Source organism: Mustela nigripes, chromosome 9 (assembly GCF_022355385.1).
Source record: "Mustela nigripes isolate SB6536 chromosome 9, MUSNIG.SB6536, whole genome shotgun sequence".
Taxonomy (NCBI): Eukaryota; Metazoa; Chordata; class Mammalia; order Carnivora; family Mustelidae; genus Mustela; species Mustela nigripes.
Genome location: NC_081565.1, coordinates 10,396,794 through 10,416,739, shown reverse-complemented (window position 1 = coordinate 10,416,739; position 19,946 = coordinate 10,396,794). Strand labels below are relative to the sequence as shown.

At 58.7% G+C, this 19,946-nt stretch overlaps 1 protein-coding gene across 2 annotated transcripts in view; it reads left to right on the top strand.

The window, feature by feature from the left end:
- The window catches only part of NEK6 (NIMA related kinase 6), an 81,302-nt gene that overhangs the window by 50,414 nt on the left and 10,942 nt on the right, over positions 1–19,946 (top strand). For both annotated transcript variants that reach the window (XM_059410840.1, XM_059410839.1), the window contains exons 5-8: positions 3,155–3,265; positions 7,664–7,772; positions 8,104–8,211; positions 18,254–18,348. In XM_059410840.1, coding sequence (XP_059266823.1) covers positions 3,155–3,265; positions 7,664–7,772; positions 8,104–8,211; positions 18,254–18,348 — 423 coding nt within the window. The remainder of the gene's footprint in view (positions 1–3,154; positions 3,266–7,663; positions 7,773–8,103; positions 8,212–18,253; positions 18,349–19,946) is intronic.

Here is a 19,946-nt window from a genome sequence, read left to right as displayed (position 1 = left end):
CACACGCCACTGACCATGGCTCGAGAGGTCGGCACGCCCCTCCATCGCTAGCTGTGTGGCTGCTATTGATGCTCAGGGCCTCCACTTCCTCATCCATAGAAAGGGGGCAATGATACCCATCCTGTCCTCCGCTGTCGGGGTTTGTGAGAAGCTGGGCTGGAAGAGCTCGGTGTCGCGTCTGGCGTGTGGCAGGAGCTTGGTCACAGGCAGCCCAGGTCCTCTCAGTTACAACATCTGCTGCTCGACGCCAGCGCTTTCCCGGCTTCCCAGCCTGCCCACGGGAAGTCAACAGGACGTTCCCCGGGTACGAGGTGTTTCCTGCAAAACAAAGGGAAACACAGTTCTCAGAGGGGCTGTGAGGCGACACTGTTTGCTTCATTCATGCCAGGACCAAACCCCAAAACCTCCCAGTGCAGAGGCTGGCAGACGTGGGGCAGGGCGGTAGGCCCTGTTGGAAGACGAGCACAGATCATGCGTCACACAGAGGGTTGTGGCAGCCCCGAGTGTTGGACACAGGGATGCAGCCAGGAGGGGAGACACATTCTAGACAGCCCACTGTAGCACGTCCCAGAGGGGCCTCAGGTGGGACAGAGATTCGAAAAGGAAAGCTGCGCCCGTTATTGTCACCTCTGCCTTCCTGCCCTCCCTCTCCACCACCACCACCACCCCCCGGCCAGCATCCAGCCTTCGGCAGCTGCCACCACCGCCAGGCCTGGCCCAGGGCCTCAGGGGCAGCTCCATCTTGTGGAGCTGCGGGTTGTGAGAAAAGGGATGGGTGTGGATCGTGGCGACACAGGGGAGCGAGAGGGTGGCCGATGCTGCCAGGAGAAACTGCACTGGAGATGGATCTAGAACCCAGATACCTGAAGCCAGAGTGGCTACCCCTCCCCCACCCACAAACCCCAGAACCCAAGCCATCCGCACCTTTGGAGCACTTATATTTTGGCCCAAGCCTGTCCACTTTAAGACACACCTGAGGGGCTCAGTGAAGCATCTGACTGTTGGTTTCAGCTCAGGTGGAGATCTCAGGATTGGGAGATTGACCCCTGCATCAGGCTCTGTACTTAGTGTGGAGCCTGCTAGAGAGTCTCTCTCCCTCTGTCCTTCCTGCTTGTGTGTGTGCGTACACGCGCTGTCTCTCACTCAAACAAATCTTTATACACTGAGGCTCACCAACGGACTACAGACTGAGAAGGGGGCTCTGGGTGGACAGTGGTCTGTGGTGACCAGACCAGGCTCTGGGCCCACCTTGGTCCCAGAGTCAACCCCTCCCCTCCGGCCTCAGGGATTTCCCCCAGCTGACCTCTGGGGTCCCTTTTTGCCCCAGTCTGTCCCTTGTGCCCAGCTGGGTATATGAGGAAGGCTTTGCCTTACCTCTCCTCCTCAGCATTGCCGTACGAGCAGGGAGAGAGGCCTCCCCATCTTTTTCCCAGGAGCCCACACCTGGAGGGAACAGCCCCTTTGACTGAAGCTTTATTTCCCACCCAAACCCCCTCCAGTTTTTCTAAGTCATCTGCAGAACAGTGATGCCCGACCTGCTGATGACCTTGGAGGGTCTCTGGGATTCCTCCCGGAGAAGGGTGTGCGGTGTCCCAGGGAAGTCATGAGGTGAGGCCCAGGAGGAGTCAGTGACAGGGTGGGGGTGGGGGGACTAGTGTTCACCACAACAACAACAGCAAAGCGACCAACTTTGCGAAGTGCCACATTCCATTCACTTTGATATTTTGTTGTAAATGAAAAATATATCTGGAATGCGATGTGTTCTGAGGGCAGCTGGTGTGATGGGCAGTGTTAGCTCCGGGGAGACCTCAAGACAACATCTGGGTAAGATGATTTTTTGACAAAGGCACCAAAACAACTCAGCGGACAAAAGAAAGTCTTGGAATCCCCGGTGCTGGGAAAACTGAACATCCAGAGGGACAGAAGTGAGCCTGGACCCCTACCTCACATCGTACATAAAAATGAATTTGAAATGCATCATAGACCCAAATGTAGAAGCTGGAACTAGAATTAGAATGTTTGCAGGGCAGCCCAGCAGGACAGCTGATCAAGATGGGCAGGAGCTGGCTGCGGGGGCGGGAGGAGCCAGTGCATCCACACCCGGGTCAGGGGCTGACCCAGAGCAGGCGCCTGAGGACTCCAGCAGGCAGAGTAGAGCTCAAGGAGACACATGGCCTGCGACAGAGGCCATCTGACTGAGGTGTGCCCACCATCCGGAGCGGGCTTGAATAAGTGGGGGGGAAGAATAGGTAGGGGACGGCATAGCCACATAATCTCTCCCAACGTCCCCCTCATTTTAGAATCCAAAGGCGGGCATAGGTCCGCACAGCATAAACACACGTCCCCCTCACTGCAACTTCCAGGCCTCTAGAAAATGTGTGCTAAGGTGGCCTCTGCTTGTCAGCTGATGAGTGCCCCCGTGGACTTGGCCGACCCGGCTCTGGCAGAATGTTCGAGTCCCCTCTGTTTTCCCAGACCCTGGAATCGTTTTGGTGGAAACCGTCAGCTTACATTATAAGCAGTTGCCAGGGTCTGTCCCCTCTCGGCCAGGCGGGGACTGGCTTCCAGCCAGTGGGGTGCTGTCCCATCTGGCAAACACGCGCGCACCATGGTGGTTGGGCCAGAGGCCGGGCTTCGGCGCAGAGCTAAGCACTCAGGGCAGCTTTCAGGCCAGAAATGGTTGCGGTTTTTCCAGATTTCACAAGGGTGTGTCAAGTGGAGGGTGAGAAGGAGGAAGGGAGATGGACGCCCTGGGGAGCGCCAGCTGCACGCCTGCTGAGCCCAGCGCTAGAGCAGGGGGAAGAGGGTCGGGGCCCTAACCTTGAAGGTCGTGGGGGGCGAGGAGGAAGAGATGCAGGACCCTGTCCAGGAGTGTCCATGGCGTCTCAGCACAGGAGTCTCCAAGTTAAACATTGCAGGGGTCTCAGCCCATCCAGTCCTTACCACTGCCCCTCAGCACATTGTGCCCATCATACAGATGAGGACACTGAGACTCAAGAGATGCAGAAGGGCTTTCCCAGGGTGGCCCAGATCTCCCTGACTCCCAGGCGACACTGTTCTCTGCAGCAAAGCCAGGGCTGGCTAACAAGGGGCAGGCGGGGGGCTGAACTGGCCCTCACTGGTTCTGCCTCCCCATCTTTCTCTCTTTGGACAGCAACTGAACCATCCCAACATCATCAAGTACTTGGACTCGTTTATTGAGGACAATGAGCTGAACATTGTGCTAGAGCTGGCCGACGCGGGGGACCTCTCGCAGATGATCAAGGTAAGCGTGCCTGGCAGGCCGGCCAGCTGCGGGCGGGGTGTGCAAGGGCCCACGGAGCCCAGGGTCAGGGTCAGGCAGCCACCCAGCCTGGCGAGTGCCCCCTTGAGCTCCAGCCCCAAGGACAGAAAGCAGGTCTCTGGTGTCCCACAGCCTGTCACTTCTGCCTCATAGAAGGAACGGGGCCAGAACCCTGTGTTAGGACAGAAGCCCAGCTCACAGAATCTGGGGAAGTGTGTTGTGCATCCAACCTCCCAAAGCAAAAACTGAGCCCAGAAATGCTATGAGACTCACCCAAGGATGCCCAGTCACGTGGGGGACAGAGCCATGTCTGTGGGGCCCAGCTCTGTTTCCCAGCCTGTGACCCTCTCCAGACACCAGCAGCTGAGTGATTACCCTGGGGCCCCTCCAGCGCTTGAGGGACACCCTCATTCCCCTGTCATGGCCAAGGCCAGGGGTCTCGGAGAGGCTGAGTGACTTGCCGGGTCTGGCTATTATTGCTCTGCCTCCCACGGCAGCCCCCGCAGTGCTCTGACCCCAGCGCCTCTCCTCCTGGGGCCCAGGACCAGGCCCACTGTGAGTCTGGACTTGGGAACCATCCCAGTCCCATCGACGGAGCACCCAATCGGAGCCACAGCCATGCCGAGCACACATTTCACTCACCGAGTGCACACTGCCCTAGATAGCCAAGCTCAGAAAGGTTTAGCTCCCTGCCTGAGGCTGCACAGCCTCGGTGTGGGCCCCCAAGCTCAAGAGCCTGCTCCCTGCTGGCTTGGCCAGCCTGCATGCCGGCGCTGCGGGCCCCCCATCAGCCTCCCCGCTGCTCCCGAGCACAGCCAGCGACGCCGGCGCCCCCACCTCGCTCCCAGCAACACTTGCAAACGGGGCCAGACGTGGATTCTCCGTCTTTCCCACCAGGCGCAGGGGATTCTGAGCAATTGCTCCGCGCTTGCTCTTCTGAAATTTGGCTCCTAGGAATTGGGGCGTCATTGGGAAGCGGCATTACTTGAGCTGTTATCACCTGCTTTTATATTTTCGTTGACATATTAATGTGTTTGCAGGGATGTTAATCTCCGCACGGATCCCTGGTGGGAACAGACGTGCTCTATCATGTCTCAGTTCCTCCCCCGCCACTGCCATTCTCCTTCATGTCGTTCTCCTGCCGAACACGCATGCACCCTGCGCACGCTGTGTGCCAGCCCCCGTGCTGAGACCGCGGTGTGGGTGCTACCCGCAGGGGGCTCGCCTTCTAACAGAAGGGCAGACCCATAGATGGACAGTCACCAGCTGGTGTGAGTGAGCCAAGTTCAGGGCCTTATGGGAGCCCAGGAAGGCTTCCTGGAGGAGGTGACACCTGACCTGAGACCTGCAAGAAGAGCAGTGGTCTAGTGGCAGAACAGCTTGTGCAAGAGCCCAGGGGCATGAACAGTCCAGAGTCCACAAAGCTCTGGATGAAGTAGAGGCAGGAGTTGAGAGGGAGGCGAGGTAGTCAAGCCACCCAGGGCCTCACCGTCCAGCCCCAGGATTCGAGACCTTGCCTCAAGGTCAGCAGGGAGCTTCCTAGGACTCACAGTGGGGAGTAGACATGGTCATCGTTGTGTTCTAGAAGAAAGGCTAGATGTTCAGCAGAGGAGGGATGGGGGGTGGGGACGGAGGTAGTGGACAGGGGATGGAGAGGAGACAGGAAGGGCCCTGGAGTGCGGCCCATGGCGACGCTGCCCCCACTAAGGCGCCCACAGACCCCGGACTCCTCTCAGTCCACAGGGTGGGGACTGGGGTCAAACGGTGGGGGGGTAGGGGTGACAGCAAATCAATCCCCTTGCCCACAAAGCTCTGCTTCCCTCTCTGTCCTGGGGTTGTGCTGGAGACATTCTGGGGACTATGGGAGCCAGCGGGGCTGAGTGTAGGCTCCTTCCGGGGAAAAGAGAAGAGGGAGACATGTGGGTGTCCCACACCTTGCAGTGCCCCCTCGCCAGCTTTGCTCCCCTTCTGTGCACTTCTCTGGCCTCCTTGGCCCAAGGTTCAAGTCAGCTGCTCCCCCATGGGGCTTCTGGGGCAGCATTCTGGCTTCTTGCCCCCATCTCAGGAGCCCTCTTTTCCTGGCACGGGGCCTCCTAGCTCACGGTCATGGGGCCCCTTCCTGCCTCCTGCTTCCTCCTCCCTCTGCTGCAGCTCCAGGGCCCTTACCTGTAGGGCCTGGCTGGGTGCTGCCCCCAGCAAGCGGGAGAGCAGGGTCGGGCAGGAGAGAGACCCTCGGTCTGGAGTCAGACACAGCTGCTCAAACCTCCTCCCTTGGGCTGGTCCCTATGCCTCAGTCTCCCCATCTGTAATATACCCACTGCAATGCCTGGGGCTTGGGAGGAGCTCCATTTCCCTGGCCTTTCTAACTCTCTGGCTGCCTCTGGGCTTGAGGGGGAAATCAGGCCGTGCGAGGGCTGTGGACTGCCACCGCACCACGGTCGCCCCGCTGGGCTTGCCGGGAGGCTGCTGACCAGAAGACCCTGCGTCCCAGGGGCTCTGCTGCCTCAGGCCGAGCAGTGCCACCACTGCCACGGTGCCAGCGTTATTTATGATGGACAGTGAAGCTGAGAGTTGCCGCCACCCCAACACCCACCAGAGACTCTGCGCCTTCCCGCTAAATGTCACACGGCACTTACAGGATGTGACATTTAGAAAATCACCATTCACAGCTGAGTTTCAAAGCTGTAATGAGGATTAACCAACATCACAGCGTAAATAACACTGCAGCCCAGCCCACCACGGAAGCCTGGGGTGGCCTGGGGGGGATTGGGGTCCCGTGCTAGCAGTCTCGGCTATAGCCTCACTCATCCATGAGGTCCCCCTCCCAGAATGGAGCCTCAGGAGAGCCTCTGGGGCTTTCCTGCCAGACCACAGTCTTCCAGCTAGCACAATCCCGTTGTTAGAGTGTCTGGATCTGGCCCCAGCTCTGGCACTCCAGCCAGGTGACGTCAGACAAGTTCCTAAACCTCTCTGAGCTCAGTTGCTCATCTGATGGTTATTGGTATCATTCAAAGTTAACGTTCGAGTTAAAGTTAAGAGCTTGGCCTTTGGGGCACCTGGGTCGCTCAGTGGGTTAAGTTTCTGCCTTCGGCTCCGGTTGTGATCTCAGGGTCCCAGGATCGAGCCCCGCATCAGGCTCTCTGCTCAGTGGAGAGCCTGCTTCCCCCTCTTTCTCTGTCTGCCTCTCTGCCTCTTGTGATCTCTTTCTCTCTCTCTCTCTCTCTCTCTCTCTCTCTCTCTGTCAAATAAATAAATAAATAATCTTTAAAAAAAAAATAAAAATAAAAAAGAGCTTGGCCTTTGTAGGCTGAAGGCCCAGGCTGGTCTGTGACTGCCCCTTATCGGCCCCTGAGCGGCCCTTAGGTTCCTCATCTGTAAAATGGGAGCCATCACCCTGCTGAGGGCCCAGCACGGAGGTTGCACGAGGCAGGTGCTAAGGAGATGTTACCCCAGCTCCTGTGTTCCACGCCGCACTCCCTTCCCCCAGCCAGGCGTGTGTCCCAGGTCAGTCCCTGTCCTCTGTGCACAGAGCAGCTCCAGGACGGGTGGGCCTATGGCTTTGCCGCTGGCTGCTTTGGAAACGATGGTTGTTCTGAGGCCAAAAGCCTCTGGACAGCAACCTGGTCCTCAGGTTCCTGGTGTGCATGCGTCATTGTCCCCACCACTCTCACGCACAGGAGACTCCCCAGAAGGACGTGGACGACGACCTGTTCTCCATTCGCTCCTTCCAGGGCATGTGGTTACTTAGAGTGCGCTCAGGGAAGCTTGGGTGGTTTGGGGCTTTGGTTTGCTTTTCTGGAGCATTAAATACGTTTCTTGAGGCAATGAGGTTGGTTCGTGGCCTGTCAAAACTGGGGGGGGTCCGTTGGAGAATGTCAAGCTATGTCCTCACGGCCCCCGCTGCCTTGGTGAACCATGGCACGCCCTGAGATCTGCTGGGGCAGCTGGGACTTCCCTACCGAGCCTTGGGTGCCCACCGTCTGGGCCAGGCTGGGGCTTGGGGCCGAGACGGCCCTTGCCGGCCCCCTGCTGCAGGGAGCTCCCCAGCGGGCTGTGGGAAGAGAAGGGCATGCGTCTAGAAAATGCCTGCGCAGGCCTGACTGTGAGTGGCCTTCAGGGTGCGGTCAGCACAGCCGTCTAGGACACACACACACTCTGGGCCCGGGCTGCCCCAGCCTCAGGGAGGTCAGTGCAGGGCCGGGGGCTGGCGGGGGACCGTGAATGGCACTCCTGGGGACACAGCCCCCTTCATCCCAGACTTACTGTGGGTTCAGCAGCCTGCCTGCCTAGCCCGTGCCGGGTGCTGGCTGCCCCTGGGGACAGGACAGAGGCCCTGCCCTGTGGCCCGTCACCAGACCTGTAACCCCTGGTTCCCCACAGTACTTTAAGAAGCAGAAGCGGCTCATCCCCGAGCGGACGGTGTGGAAATACTTCGCCCAGCTGTGCAGCGCCGTGGAACACATGCATTCCCGCCGTGTGATGCACCGAGGTACGTGCAGGGCCCTCCCTGAGCCGTAGGCCCTGAGCGGGGGGAGGTGGGCGGGGGGAGGCCAGGTGCCCCCGAGGCCTGGGAAGCCGCGTTGCCTCTGCTCTCTGTAGCTCTGGGGACATCCTTAAGGAGGTGGGACCATGCCATGTCACCCAGCCAGGCAGGTGTCGAGTACGGTGCCTGTCCTTAGGGGCATCAGAGAGTCCAGCTCGGGGCCCCCCACGTGCCCGCGCCGGGAGCCCCTGAGGACAGCCACGGTGCTCCGTGCAGCCCGTCCCGCCCACCCGCCCTCACCTAGCCCCACGCCAACCACCTTCCCCTTCTTCCGCAGACATCAAGCCCGCCAACGTGTTCATCACAGCCACGGGGGTCGTGAAGCTTGGTGACCTTGGCCTGGGTCGCTTCTTTAGCTCCGAGACCACCGCAGCCCACTCCCTAGGTAAGGAGGCCTGTCCCACGTCCCAACAGTGGCTGGAGATCCTGCGTGACCGCGTGGCGGGAGGCGAGCATTCTCCCCACTCAGCCTTTGGTTCGTTAATGCCAGGAAATGCCTTCTTGAGCCCTAGACCTCGCTTACCACTCCACACCAGTGACCCAGAGGGGGTAAACGGAGACCCTGAGAAGCCTTGGGTGGGGCTCCGCTGCACCCTCACTCTGCTCCACGCCCCTTCTAGAAAGGACGGCATCTTGTGCGGCTCTGTTGCGGTTCGAGGCAGCCGTCCGTCTTTCTCGTTGCGGTGTTGTGTTCCCCACGTGGGACTCCGTCTGCTCCTCCTGGTGGGGTACACTGGAGCTATTTCCAGTTTTTGGCTTCTAAACAGTCAGTTTTGAAGCTTGAGGGACAAAGTTCTTACCCAGCAGGAGGAGGCAGAGTGCCAGGGAGCTCGTGGGGACAGGAAACAGGGACCAGTGAGCTGGAGGGCAGGGTGCACAGGGTGCTGCAGGACGGGGGCGCCTAAGTGTCAAGCTTGCCAGGCTGGCACCGTTCCAGGAGCTCGGGAGCACCCAAGGGCTGGACTTGGGCACACACTTGGGCAGGTGTGGGTTTCGGGGTACCTGCAGCGATGCCCAGTTCAGAATCCATACAGCGGTACGGGACTGGGTGTGACTCACAGAATGGGGGAGGACGAGGCGTTTGCATTTGATTAGGATAGAGAAACCCGCAGAGCCCCCCACGGAACGTGGACATAGCCGTGCGTGACAGCAGGGCATCTCAGCGTTGAGCCAGGGCCAGGCAGGAAGGACTCAGATACGACAGGCACATCCAGCCCCCACCCGGCCCCTTCCTGGCTCTCCGAGGTGGCGTCGGCCAGGGAAGGTGCTCCTGTGCCAAGGCTGACCGCCTGCCTCGGATCCTACCCTGTCCTCCATGGTCTTCTCCGCCCTGAGCAGGCCCCCACGCTCCCCACAAGTGCCTCAGCACGCCGGGAGTACAGAGAGCAGCTGCCGGCGACCGTGGAGGAGCTTTCTGGAAGACACTGTCTCCTGGTGGAGTCTGTCACTGCCCATACGTTCCCAAGGGCTCAGGGGCTCTCAGGGCGAAGCACACCATCAGGGGAGAGGTGCTAACTGGGACTCGACAGCTCTGAGCTGCTGGCTGGCGTGAGCGAGTGTGTATGCATGCGTGCGTGTCTCCACGAGTGTGCGGATATCTGAGTGTGGGGGGTGGGGGTTGGGAGCACGTGCAGGACCCACCATCCCCTGAGTTTACAACACTGTACTCACACCTCCAACAGCCATGAGGGTCCGTCAGATCCTCTGTGCAAACGAGGCATCTGGAACCCGGGAGCTGGACTGATTCTTCCCATTAACGCAGTGGCAGAGCCAGGACTCGAACACCGGCGTCTCCTGTGGAGCCCATGCTTCCTCCGGAAGCCCAGGGCCGGGCCTGGGAGGGTGGTGCCGGCTCTCCCCGCGCAGCCCCCAGCCCACCGTGCTGGGAGGTAGCCTTGGCTTCCCCGGTCCCCTCCGACCCTTGCTTAGGACAATCCAAGTCTTTTGGTGAGTTTGAGACTGTTTATCTCTCTGGTTTAAGAGCTTCAAAAGGTCAGACATTCAAGGGCAACTGCAGAAAAGAAGAGTTCAAGCCACTGGCTCTGTCCCCTGTCAGTCAGGCCCCTCCACTCCGTTCCTCCTCACAGAGACTGCGGCGCTCGTCAGAGCCCGTTAGGATCACATCATTAGGAACGGGCGCAAATACGGGCTCGTCCGACAGGGTGAGTTTATCGACTCGGACTGGTGCACTTATTATATTAATGAGAAAGAATTGGAACTTGGGAAAAGGCTGCTCGCTAAGCCGGACTCTTCCCGAGGCCTCCGAGCAGCAGCCCGGCTGAGTGACGGATGGAAGGAGCCCTCCTGGGGGTCGCGTACCCATGTCCAGGAGTCATCCCCCCATTCCCCCGAGCTCAGAGGCTGCGGGGAGCACGGCCAGGCCCTGCTCCCAGGACCTGCTCTCAGAACCGAGGCCTGGGCTCCACCACAGGCACAGCCCAGAGCTGTAACCTGGGACGCAATCCCCCAGACGCGGGGGAAGGGCCCCCTCTCCACCGTGAGGGTCTACAAACAGCCAACTGAGCCTTCTACGCACACTTGGTCGGGCCAGAGATTGAACTAATTGCCACTGCGTTGTGGCTCCGTGAGGATGCGGGGTCCGGGCTCCTTCACCCTCCATGCGTGGCTGTGAATGATGTATCCGCCGCACCTGCGCACCTACTATGCAGGGATGCTGGCGGGGGGGTGCAGCCACATTGCCCTGGCAACCATCTCCTCTCCCCCCTGACCCCCAGTAAGTCTTATGCAAATCTCAACCCCTCCTGCCTCCCCCCACCTCCAGCCCCCTTCCCGCCCCTGTATTTGCTAACACGAGGCTGGCATGAAAGGGCATTAGTCATGCCATGGCCGGGCTGACAGGTGCGGTACCCAGCGGTGGCAGAGCGGCTGCCTCGGTGTCAGGAATCGGAGCCGTAATTAGAGCGTGGAGCAGAATGAGCGTCAGACGAATTACCAGGCAGCAGATCATATTTGTCAGGAAGGATTGCATACATAAAAATTAAGTGACAGTACACGCCGGCGTAATGAAAGAAAAATGAAAGATTTGCCTCTACACAGCTCACAAGCTACAAGCAAGTGTCTCGCTCCGAGCCACGGCAGCAGCTGCAAGACAAATGCTAGGGCTGGGAGCGCAGGCCCCGCTTGTTCGGGAGCATGACAGGGCGGCCCCAGGCTGGGCCCAGGGCTGGGCAGTGCCGGGCCTCACCCTGCCTCTCGGGGCTGGGGAACAGGTCCGATCGGGGGGGAGGCCCCATCGGGTGCAGAAGTCCGAGTGCGCTGGCTTCCCCAGGCTGTCAGCCCCTGGCCCGACCACAGGGCATAGCTTCCTTCCTTCTCCCTTCCCCGGGCCGACCGCCCTGGCCCTGGGCTAGGGGCTAGGGACTAGGGACTAGATTATGCAGCCTTCCCTGCTCCGAGGAGGCCTGCAGACTGGTGGGGGGACAGGGACAGTCAGTCCCGCAGTGGACTGATAAAGGGGTAGGTAGAACCGTCTCCCAAGGGCCTGCTGTGCACAGGCACGGTGTTGGCCTCCCCTTCTCTGAAGTGCATTGCCAGACCGGGGACCGCCAGGGGCCTGGGGCTGCATCTCCCCCTTCCAGGGCTGTCCTTTACTTCAGTTTTCTTTTGTCTCTGACCTCACCAAAGAGGTGATTTAGTGAAAAGAGACAAGGTTTAAAAGATGTTGAGAAAGCATTCTGCTTTTTAAAAAGTCATCCCAACAAGATTTCTGCTCTCCATTTGACAGACGAGGATGCTGAGGCCCAGAGAGAGGGGTACTACATCCCTGAAGTCACCTGGCTCCAGGGACGAGAGGCCCTTGGGGTGTCATCTCTCCTCCGGGTAGAGCCACAGCGTGCTGGGAGGTGGGCTTGGGTCCTGATGAGCTTGAGCTCACTGGATGCCCAGGTATTCGGGAGTGAGGAGCCCTCCCACCCTGCCAGCAGGCGCGGCCTGGGACTCTGGGGGCTTGTTCTGGGCAGCAGGGAAGGAAGAGGGAACATCCTGTCCTTGCTACACGTGCAACTCCTCGGAGCCTGCCCGTGCTCGGCCCCTGGTGGACCCTGGGGAGCATCTGCTGAGTGGGGACGAGGTCCTCACAGCTAGGCGCCCCAGGGGATCCCATCAGTGGGGCACAGAGCACCGTGCAGACCCCTTCCCCGGACCTACACCTCCCATCCCTGCGGCCCAGGTCGCTGGGGAACCATTGGCCCAGAAAACCTGCTTCAGGAGGTGGATCCAGGTTCTGAGCGCCGACCTGGCAGGAGGCGGGGTCCCAGGAGGTTGCATGTGGCTGGCAAGAGGCACCTGGCTTGTCTGCCACACCCCTGGCATTTTCAGGGCACAGACTTCCTAGAGGAGCTGACGCCAGGGAGGGAAAGAGAGTCTCCAGGGGCCCACGAAGGAAGAATGGAGCCTGGCTGGGAGACAGACTACAGCTCAGCTGTGTGTTCACTTGTCCACTTAGCAGGGCACGGGCCGGGGCCCCAGGCTGCTCCCCAGGAAGGCCCCTGTGCCCCTTAACAGAGGAGAAAGCCCCAGGTGCCACAAGGGGAGCACCTTCGCCGTGTGACACCCTGCAGGGTGCTCCAGCCGGAGCCGCGAGGGGCCATCCAAGACGCCCCCTCACCTCGAGAGAGACCCCGACACGTGGATAATGGGGTGCTGCCCAGAATTGCAGCATTGTAGCATTGTGTGACCCGATGGGCAGCTCCGCTGGAGACCCTCAGTGTGGGAACTAGATGTAGCAGATGTTTGTACGGATGTAACAATCCAGAACTAGTCCACGCTGAGGAAAGGGCAGTGTTTCCTCCAGGGCGGGGCTTCCCCCATCCCAGGGCCGCGGGCCGCCCAGCATAGGGCTGGCTGGTGGTTTGAGGGGGACCTGCTGACGTGTTGTGATACAGGTGACCCTGGTAGGAGTGTATATATGTGTGCGCGCGCACGCGCGCGTGTCGGTGTGTGTACGCACCCAGAGGGCCAGAGTGGGGGCCACAGGACAGTCCGGAGAGGCCTCTTGCCTGCCGAGCGGAGGACCCCTGCCTTTCCCCTGTGGGGGCTGAGCAGCCAGTCTGATGTGGGGGGCAGGGGAAGGGCGGGGAGAGCAGGACAGGGAGGCTAAGCCAGTGCATGGTCCAGGCCAGTGAGGTGGGGGCAGCCACTGGGGGCAGAGAAGAGGGGAGCCCCCGCAGGATGGGGGGCTGGTGGGGTGCTAGGGGTGGGGGGGTTTCCTAGGACAGATCACAGACAAAAATGCAGATCCCAGGGCCCAGCTCAGAGGAAGCCGCTCAGGTTCCAGAATCTGGTCTTCGCTCCCTCCCGCGCCGTCCCCCTGCTCCCTTTGCCACCCTCAGCCCCCCTGTCCGCAGCTCCCCTCACCCTCCTGGGCTCCGCAGGGCCTTCCCAGAGCCCTTCCCCTTGCACATGTGGGTCAGTTGCACTGACCCACGGAGGGTCAGTGTTTTCAGTCCCTGATTTCCACGGAGGGAAACCAAGGCTCCAAAGGGTGAAGGGGGGACTCTGAGGACCCTTGAGTGCAACCCGTCTGTGGCCCCAGTGGGTAAACTGAGGCTGGGGAGAGAAGTGTGTGCAGCCCCTCGTCCGCGCACCAGCCTGTGCGGCTCGGGTTGCGCCCAGGGTCCCAGCGTCCGGGCACACCTGCAGTGGGGGATGTCGGGGGGGGGGACCCCACGTTTCTCCAGCCGTTTTCAAGACCCCCATGCAGGGAAGAAGTGCGGCCCACAGACGCCAGCCTCTCCTTCATGTGAAATCTCTGCCTTTTTCATATCTAATGAACACGTTTCAGACACGGCGAGCATCTCCAGACGTGGCAAAGTTTGTTTTGACAGGAGTGGCTCGTCTCCTGGAGGCGGCCTCTTTAATCAGCTTCCGCTTTGAGGTCCCACGTCCTCCTCTGATATCCACCCAGTTTGAAATCCGGGAGTTCTAGGCAAAGACGGTGCTGGGGCGCTGGCGCTGGGAAGGTCGGGGTTTGCTAGGCTCGTGTTTCATATGCCAGCCCCGTCCCCTGCTGCGGGGAGCGATGGGGGGGGGGGGGGCCGGCCGGGAACTGGCAGGTCCAAGGAGAAGGAGAAGGGGCCTGTTCAGTCTGAGACCCTACGGACTCTGTGTGGCTGCTTGGCCGGGGCCCCTGGGGCAGGACTATGGCCCGAGCTGGGTGAGGCCTTCAGGGGGCTCCTCCTCTTGTCAACTTCTCCCACTCTTCCCCAGAATCGCGGCTCCCCTGGGGTTTGCGGCTACATCCTCGGGGCCCTGCTGCAAGCTTGGAACTTCTTTGAAGTGGCTCATTTTATCTTGAAAACTCGTGCAAGTTGTGCGTGGTGCTTCGTAATGTTTGAGAATCTGTTGTTGGGCTGGAAAACGGGTTTTACAGACTGAGTCCAAGGAACAGCAGGCAAAACACCATCACCCCAATTTCAAGGCTTGCAGATGGGGTCCGGGGACCTGGAGAATCTGCCTAGGGGTGGGGACACGAGGACCCAGTACCCGGCAGGGATAGGCCAGTGAACGCTCAGTGAACACTTTGTACGTTCATTTTTTCCCCAGGTGTCTGAGCATCTGAAAGCAGGTCGGGGGCTGGGGGAGGCTGTGCTCAGCTCCGCAGACTGTGACAGGCGTCAGCATCTCCCGGGAGCTCGCGAGAGAAGCAGAGTCTGAGTGCCAGCCCTGGAGATGCTGAGCCTACAGGTCTGGGGTTGGGCCAGCTTCCAGATTATCAACAGTCTCCCCCAGGGGATTCAGCCGCTGCTCCTGGTCAGCCCAGCTGTTCTCTGTGTCCTTCTGGACACTTCCGGGGGCTGGCAACTCACTCCTTCCTGATGGACCCTCTCCTGGGAGGGCCGAGCGCAGCATCAAGTCTCAAGTCAACATTGGATGCAGAAGGACAGGTGGACAGCTGGACAGACTGATGGGTGCAGAGATAAGCAAACAATAGGTGGGTGATGAGGGGTGGGTGGGTGGATGGACGGACCGACGGATGGATGGACAGACAGGTGGGTAGAGAGATTGATGGACAGGTGATGGAAGGGTGGGTGGATGGCCGCCTGCAGCCCTGACATCTTGGGAGGAGGTCCTTATCACCTTTGGGGGTTTGCCTTCCCCTTGCTCTGTGGAAACGGGGGTAAAAGCAGAAAGAGCTATGGAGAGGTTGAAGATTGGGGGGAGCGTGGAGGAGAAGGGGTCGTAGTACTCTCTTTCCCCACATGCAGGCCTGAGGAAGGATCTGGAGCCCCAGCAGAGGAAGAAAGTGGTGACTGAAGAGAGGGACAAACCGAACGCCCAGGCCTCACCGAGCAGCTGGCTCTCCCTGGCCGGGGTGGGGCAGGGGAGGGGAGTGGGGGGGCAGCTGAACCTCTCTGGAACACAGAGAGCCCCGGAGGCAAGGGGACCAGCAGGTGCAAAGACACGGAGGCGAACTGAAGAACAGGAGGGGTTGGGCCAGGGTAGCTGTGTGTGGGACTCAAGCAGGGACCTGACATTGGCTGTTTTCTCTAAAGTGGGCCTGGGCTCTCCGCAGGCCATCTATCCCCGAGTTCCTCCTCGAGAAGCCCACGTGGGTCTCAGATGAGCAGAGGACGAGTCTGAGGGTGGTGAGAGGCGTCAGGGTCAGGCTGTGCTCCTGGTCCCCAGGGGCTGGGCCGGGGGTAGGAATGCATGGTAGCCAGTGGGGGACACTGCTGTCCCTCGCTGGGGATGGGACCTCTGACCTCCATTCACAGCATCCTGGGTTCCAAAATCACAGACACTGTGGTCCAGAGCCGCTGACTGAGAGCTGTTTGGATCCCATGCTGTGGTTTCCGAGTAACAAGTCATTCATTTCGTACTTGCCCATTCATTTCGCTCCCTTGTGACCAGAATATACAAGGGGCTGCTACTTGAAGGTGCAGTTTGTTTACAAAACCCCCCAAGGATTCATATGTTCACTGACAGCTCTTTCTGCTGAACAGCAGTTAGCCTGCAGATAGGATGACACATCTTTCCAACATGTATTTAAGTGATGGCTGCTGTCCTTATCGGGGATTATTACCACCCAAGGGTGGTTGGTGTCCACATAGAGCAACAATCAGGGAGTCCCTCTGGGGTGGTACATTAAGTAGATGGTGCCTTAGGCTGCAAGAAAATGGTATTAGCAGTGATATGATGCAGACAGATTCATAGCTCAGTGAGGAGGTGCTTAGAAGGTGCCCCCTGTGACCTCATCCTGGGCAGGGCACTGGGACCCTTTGGGAAACAAGGCCCTGCCCCAGGGAGCTCAAGCCCAGAGCAGGACTTCCCTCCTCTACAAGTTCACCGTAACTACTCCTCACCTGTCTCTAATGAGATGAGACACACAGGAAGATAATAAAATTTTCAAAAAGCTAAACTTTTCAGTGGCAAGGACTGTCCCTAAGTTTGAGCTTACGAGTTTTTCCACTTATTCTGGTGTTCCGCTGTCTTCTCTTTTTAAAATAATAGTGACACCATCAAATGGTAGTTGGGGCTTTGTGTTTTATAAAACACCCTTACCTAGCAGAACCAAAGTTGTCCCGAGACTTCTTTGGCCCACAGATTTTTGAAGCCTGGACCCCTGCTTTGGGGTGTTTGTTCTCCCCTAGGGTCCCGTGAGTTCCATGGTGCAGGGCTTCCCTCCTTCCTAGGTCAGAAGCCATGTCTCGGGCCCAGCCTCTGCCGAGCTGGACTCCGGCTCCTGACTTTAGCTGGACCAACAGCTGCCACCATCACATTTGTGTGGGATCCGCAGGCCTGTGAAAATGCTCTGTGTAGCAGCCTTCAAGGTCTGATCTCAAAGTATCCAGAACAATCGTCCTCCAATCAGACCACAGATCTGGTTACAAACCAGACTCTGAGCCCCTCCTCAGCCCGGCCAAAGCAGCCCCTCTGCTGCAGTGTGCATGCCTCTGGGGACAGCGAGCTCTCCCCCTCTCAGGAAATCCTCTTCTCTCTGTACGGTTCCAGATCACCGCAGGCGTGCCCCTCTGCTTTTTAACTGAGATGTGACATCCATACATGTCCCGTTCTTGATAAAAATGCGATCGGGTAGTGTGTGCTCTTCTGGGCCTGGCTTTCACTCAGACTCCTGTCTGTGACTTCGATCCCGTTGGGGACGTGTACCTGAGGTTCGTTCTTGTTTGTTGCTGCGTACTATTCCATTGTGTGAGTAGGCCACGCTATCAATTTATCCATTCTTCTGTTGATTGGCGTTTGTTTCCAGTTTCTGGCTATTAGGAGTAAAGCCACTTTGCACATTCTTGGTCATGTCTCTTGATGGACAGAAGCACGCGTTTTTCTTGGCCATTTTCCTGGGTGCAGACTTGCCAGGTTATGGTGTTGGTGGTATTTTCAGCTGTAATAGATGCTGGGATAGATGGTTCTCCAAGGTAGGGGTACCATTTTTTGTCCCTGTCAGCAACACACGAGGGGTCCAGTTTCTCCACACATCACTAAGTTGATTTATAGCAGACTTTTTAACTTTAACTATTCAGGTGGGCGGTGGTAACTGATGAGGCTTTTAATTTGCATTGCCCTGATGACTTACGAGAAGAAGGTCGTTTCATGTGCTTCCCAGCCACTTGGGGTATCCTCTTTTGTGAAGTGCCCTGTTAAGTCTCCTGCAAATTTGAGGGTGGTGGTTTGTCTTTTACTTAGTGATTTATAAAAGTTTTAAAATATATTCTGCATACGGGGTCACTGTTGGGTATATGTATCCTGTTTTTGCCCAGCCTGTGGCTTGCTTCTCAATTCTCTGAACAGTCTTGCAGGGGAACTGAAGTTCCTAATTTTAATGAAGTCCCCATTTATCAGTCTTTTCGTTTATGGTCACTATCTTTTCTGTCCTTGGTTTGATATAAGAAGTCTTGGCCAACCCCAATCTGGACCTGCCGATCGGTGGCAGCCAAGAGCTCGCTCTCTAGAGCCCAGAAATCTGGGTTTGAACCTCAGTCCTGCCGCTTTCCTGAGCCTCCATTTCCCCATCTGTAAAGTGGGTGTGCCTCACTGCAGGAACAAGAACGTGTGAACACGTGTGATGCTCTCTGGTCGGCGTTAACGGGTTGGTTTTTCCCCCACTGTGGAGAGCCTTATCGGGGCTCTTCCAGGAGTTAAGCACTCGCCCGAAAGGACAGTTGACCAATCGTGTCCCAGAGCCGGATCCCACATCCCAGTCCCCTGGACGCTTGGCAGAAACACCTAACCCCAGCTGCCCAGCCCCCAGACTGAGTGTCAGGTCTCCAGGGGCTTTTGTGCCCTACCCAGCATGGAAGCCAGTCTGGCCCAGCCCGCTCTGACTGAGGCGGGGCCAGGAGGAGAGGGAGCCCGAAGCCCAGTCTCCCCAACGCCCAAGCCTCCCCTGCCCCTCACATCTTTCTCTGCACAGAGCGGAAGCGCCCACCCACTCCCTTCCTGTATTTCAGTGGGGACACCTTACTACATGTCACCGGAGAGGATCCACGAGAACGGCTACAACTTCAAGTCTGACATCTGGTCTCTGGGCTGCCTACTGTATGAGGTGAGTGTCTCTGAGCTTTCGGTGGGGTGTGCGTGGCAGGGGCCTGGCCGGGGCAGGGCTCACCCCACCAGCTCCAGGTGGGACCGCAGGGCTGGGTGACATCCATCCTCCTCTGGCATGGGGTCCATCTGGGTCCTAGCCTTCACCCCACTCGGCCCAACATCTGCCTGATTAATGTCAGGCTGGAGGAGCTTGTTAGAGGCATGGCTGGTGACAGACGGGGGCCCATATCACCCTTGGGCAGCTGCAGTGAGAAACAGGGTCCCATGTCTGCCTGGGTGACAGAGGGGGCACAGGCTGCCCCAGTTCCCCTAGTAACCAGGATGCACTCATCCACTGTCGGTCATTCACCCGTGCATCAGGCCTCACACAGGGCCCTGGGGACAGAAGGGGTCAGCTCTGGCCTGTGCTTCCAACACGCTCCTCACAGAGGGCGTCCACGCTCTCCCAGGCTCAGCAACACGGGCCTCACTAAAGACCACTGTCCCCTCCCCTGAGCCGTGAAATGGAGCCACCGCATGGCCATTTCCAGATCTGGCGGCCATTCTGGATGGAGGCACGGGAATATTTCTGAGTCTTGGCAGGCTCAGACAGGAGATGACATGAATACGTTGTGACCAGCCACCCCAGAGGTCTGGGAGCACAGGCCATCCCGAAGCCACGATGGTGTTGCAAGCCCCCAGGGGAGGGAGGGAGGCCTGAGCCCTGCAGTACCTCCGAGCTGGCGGCCACAGCCTCCAGCATCCTGGGCTGGACCATGTAGGGCTGGGCAGCTCTGGGATTCTGTCTACTTGCTGAGCCCGCCTCCCCATCTGTAAAATGGGCCTAGTCCCCACCCTGCACCGCCCTGGTCCGGATAAATGAAAAAACAGACTGGAAAGGCTTTGAAAAATCCTCCAAGGAGCACGGTTGGCTTTCAAAATTGGAACCTTGATAGTTTGTCTGCTTTCCCCAGAGCGAATTTGAGCATGTGTGGGGTCTGGCTGGGAGTGAATAAGCTAAAGAGGCTTGTTATCAAGCTGACGTGGCCCGTGACTGCCAGGCCAGTGACACTCAAGATAGTGCCGAAGGGACGCTCGGGGGTGTTTGGGGGTCACAGAGACTGGCTTTTTTGCTTCCTTGGGACTGTGGACTCTGGGCCTGGAGCACGTGGTGCTCAGGTATAAGCTGAAGGAATACGTTGTCCACTGCTGGTCCGCGTAGGGCGTGTGGTGGCTCCCGTGGCCGGAGTCTTTGGCAGTCGGCCCACCTGTCCCTGCGTTACTGAGTGAGACTCTGAGGTCGGAACAGGTCCCTTCCCAAGGTTTAAAGTTCATGATGTCTCTGTTGTAAGAGCTGACGTTTCATTTTAAAGAACTGGCCCAGTGGTTACAGAGGAAGCAGGGGGCGTCTGTGCCTGGGACCCCCTGCCCCTGGAGGTCAGCAGCGTGTCATTGTGACCCACACTGTCATCTTGAAGTGACTTGGTCCCTGACAGAGATGGGGCACAAACCTGCTTTCTAGGACCCGGCAGGGCATCTGCTGTGGGAGGAATTCTTTGAATGGCCCCCGAACAGGAGCAGCCAGGCTGAGGTGGTGCCCGGCTGGTTGGAGCATGC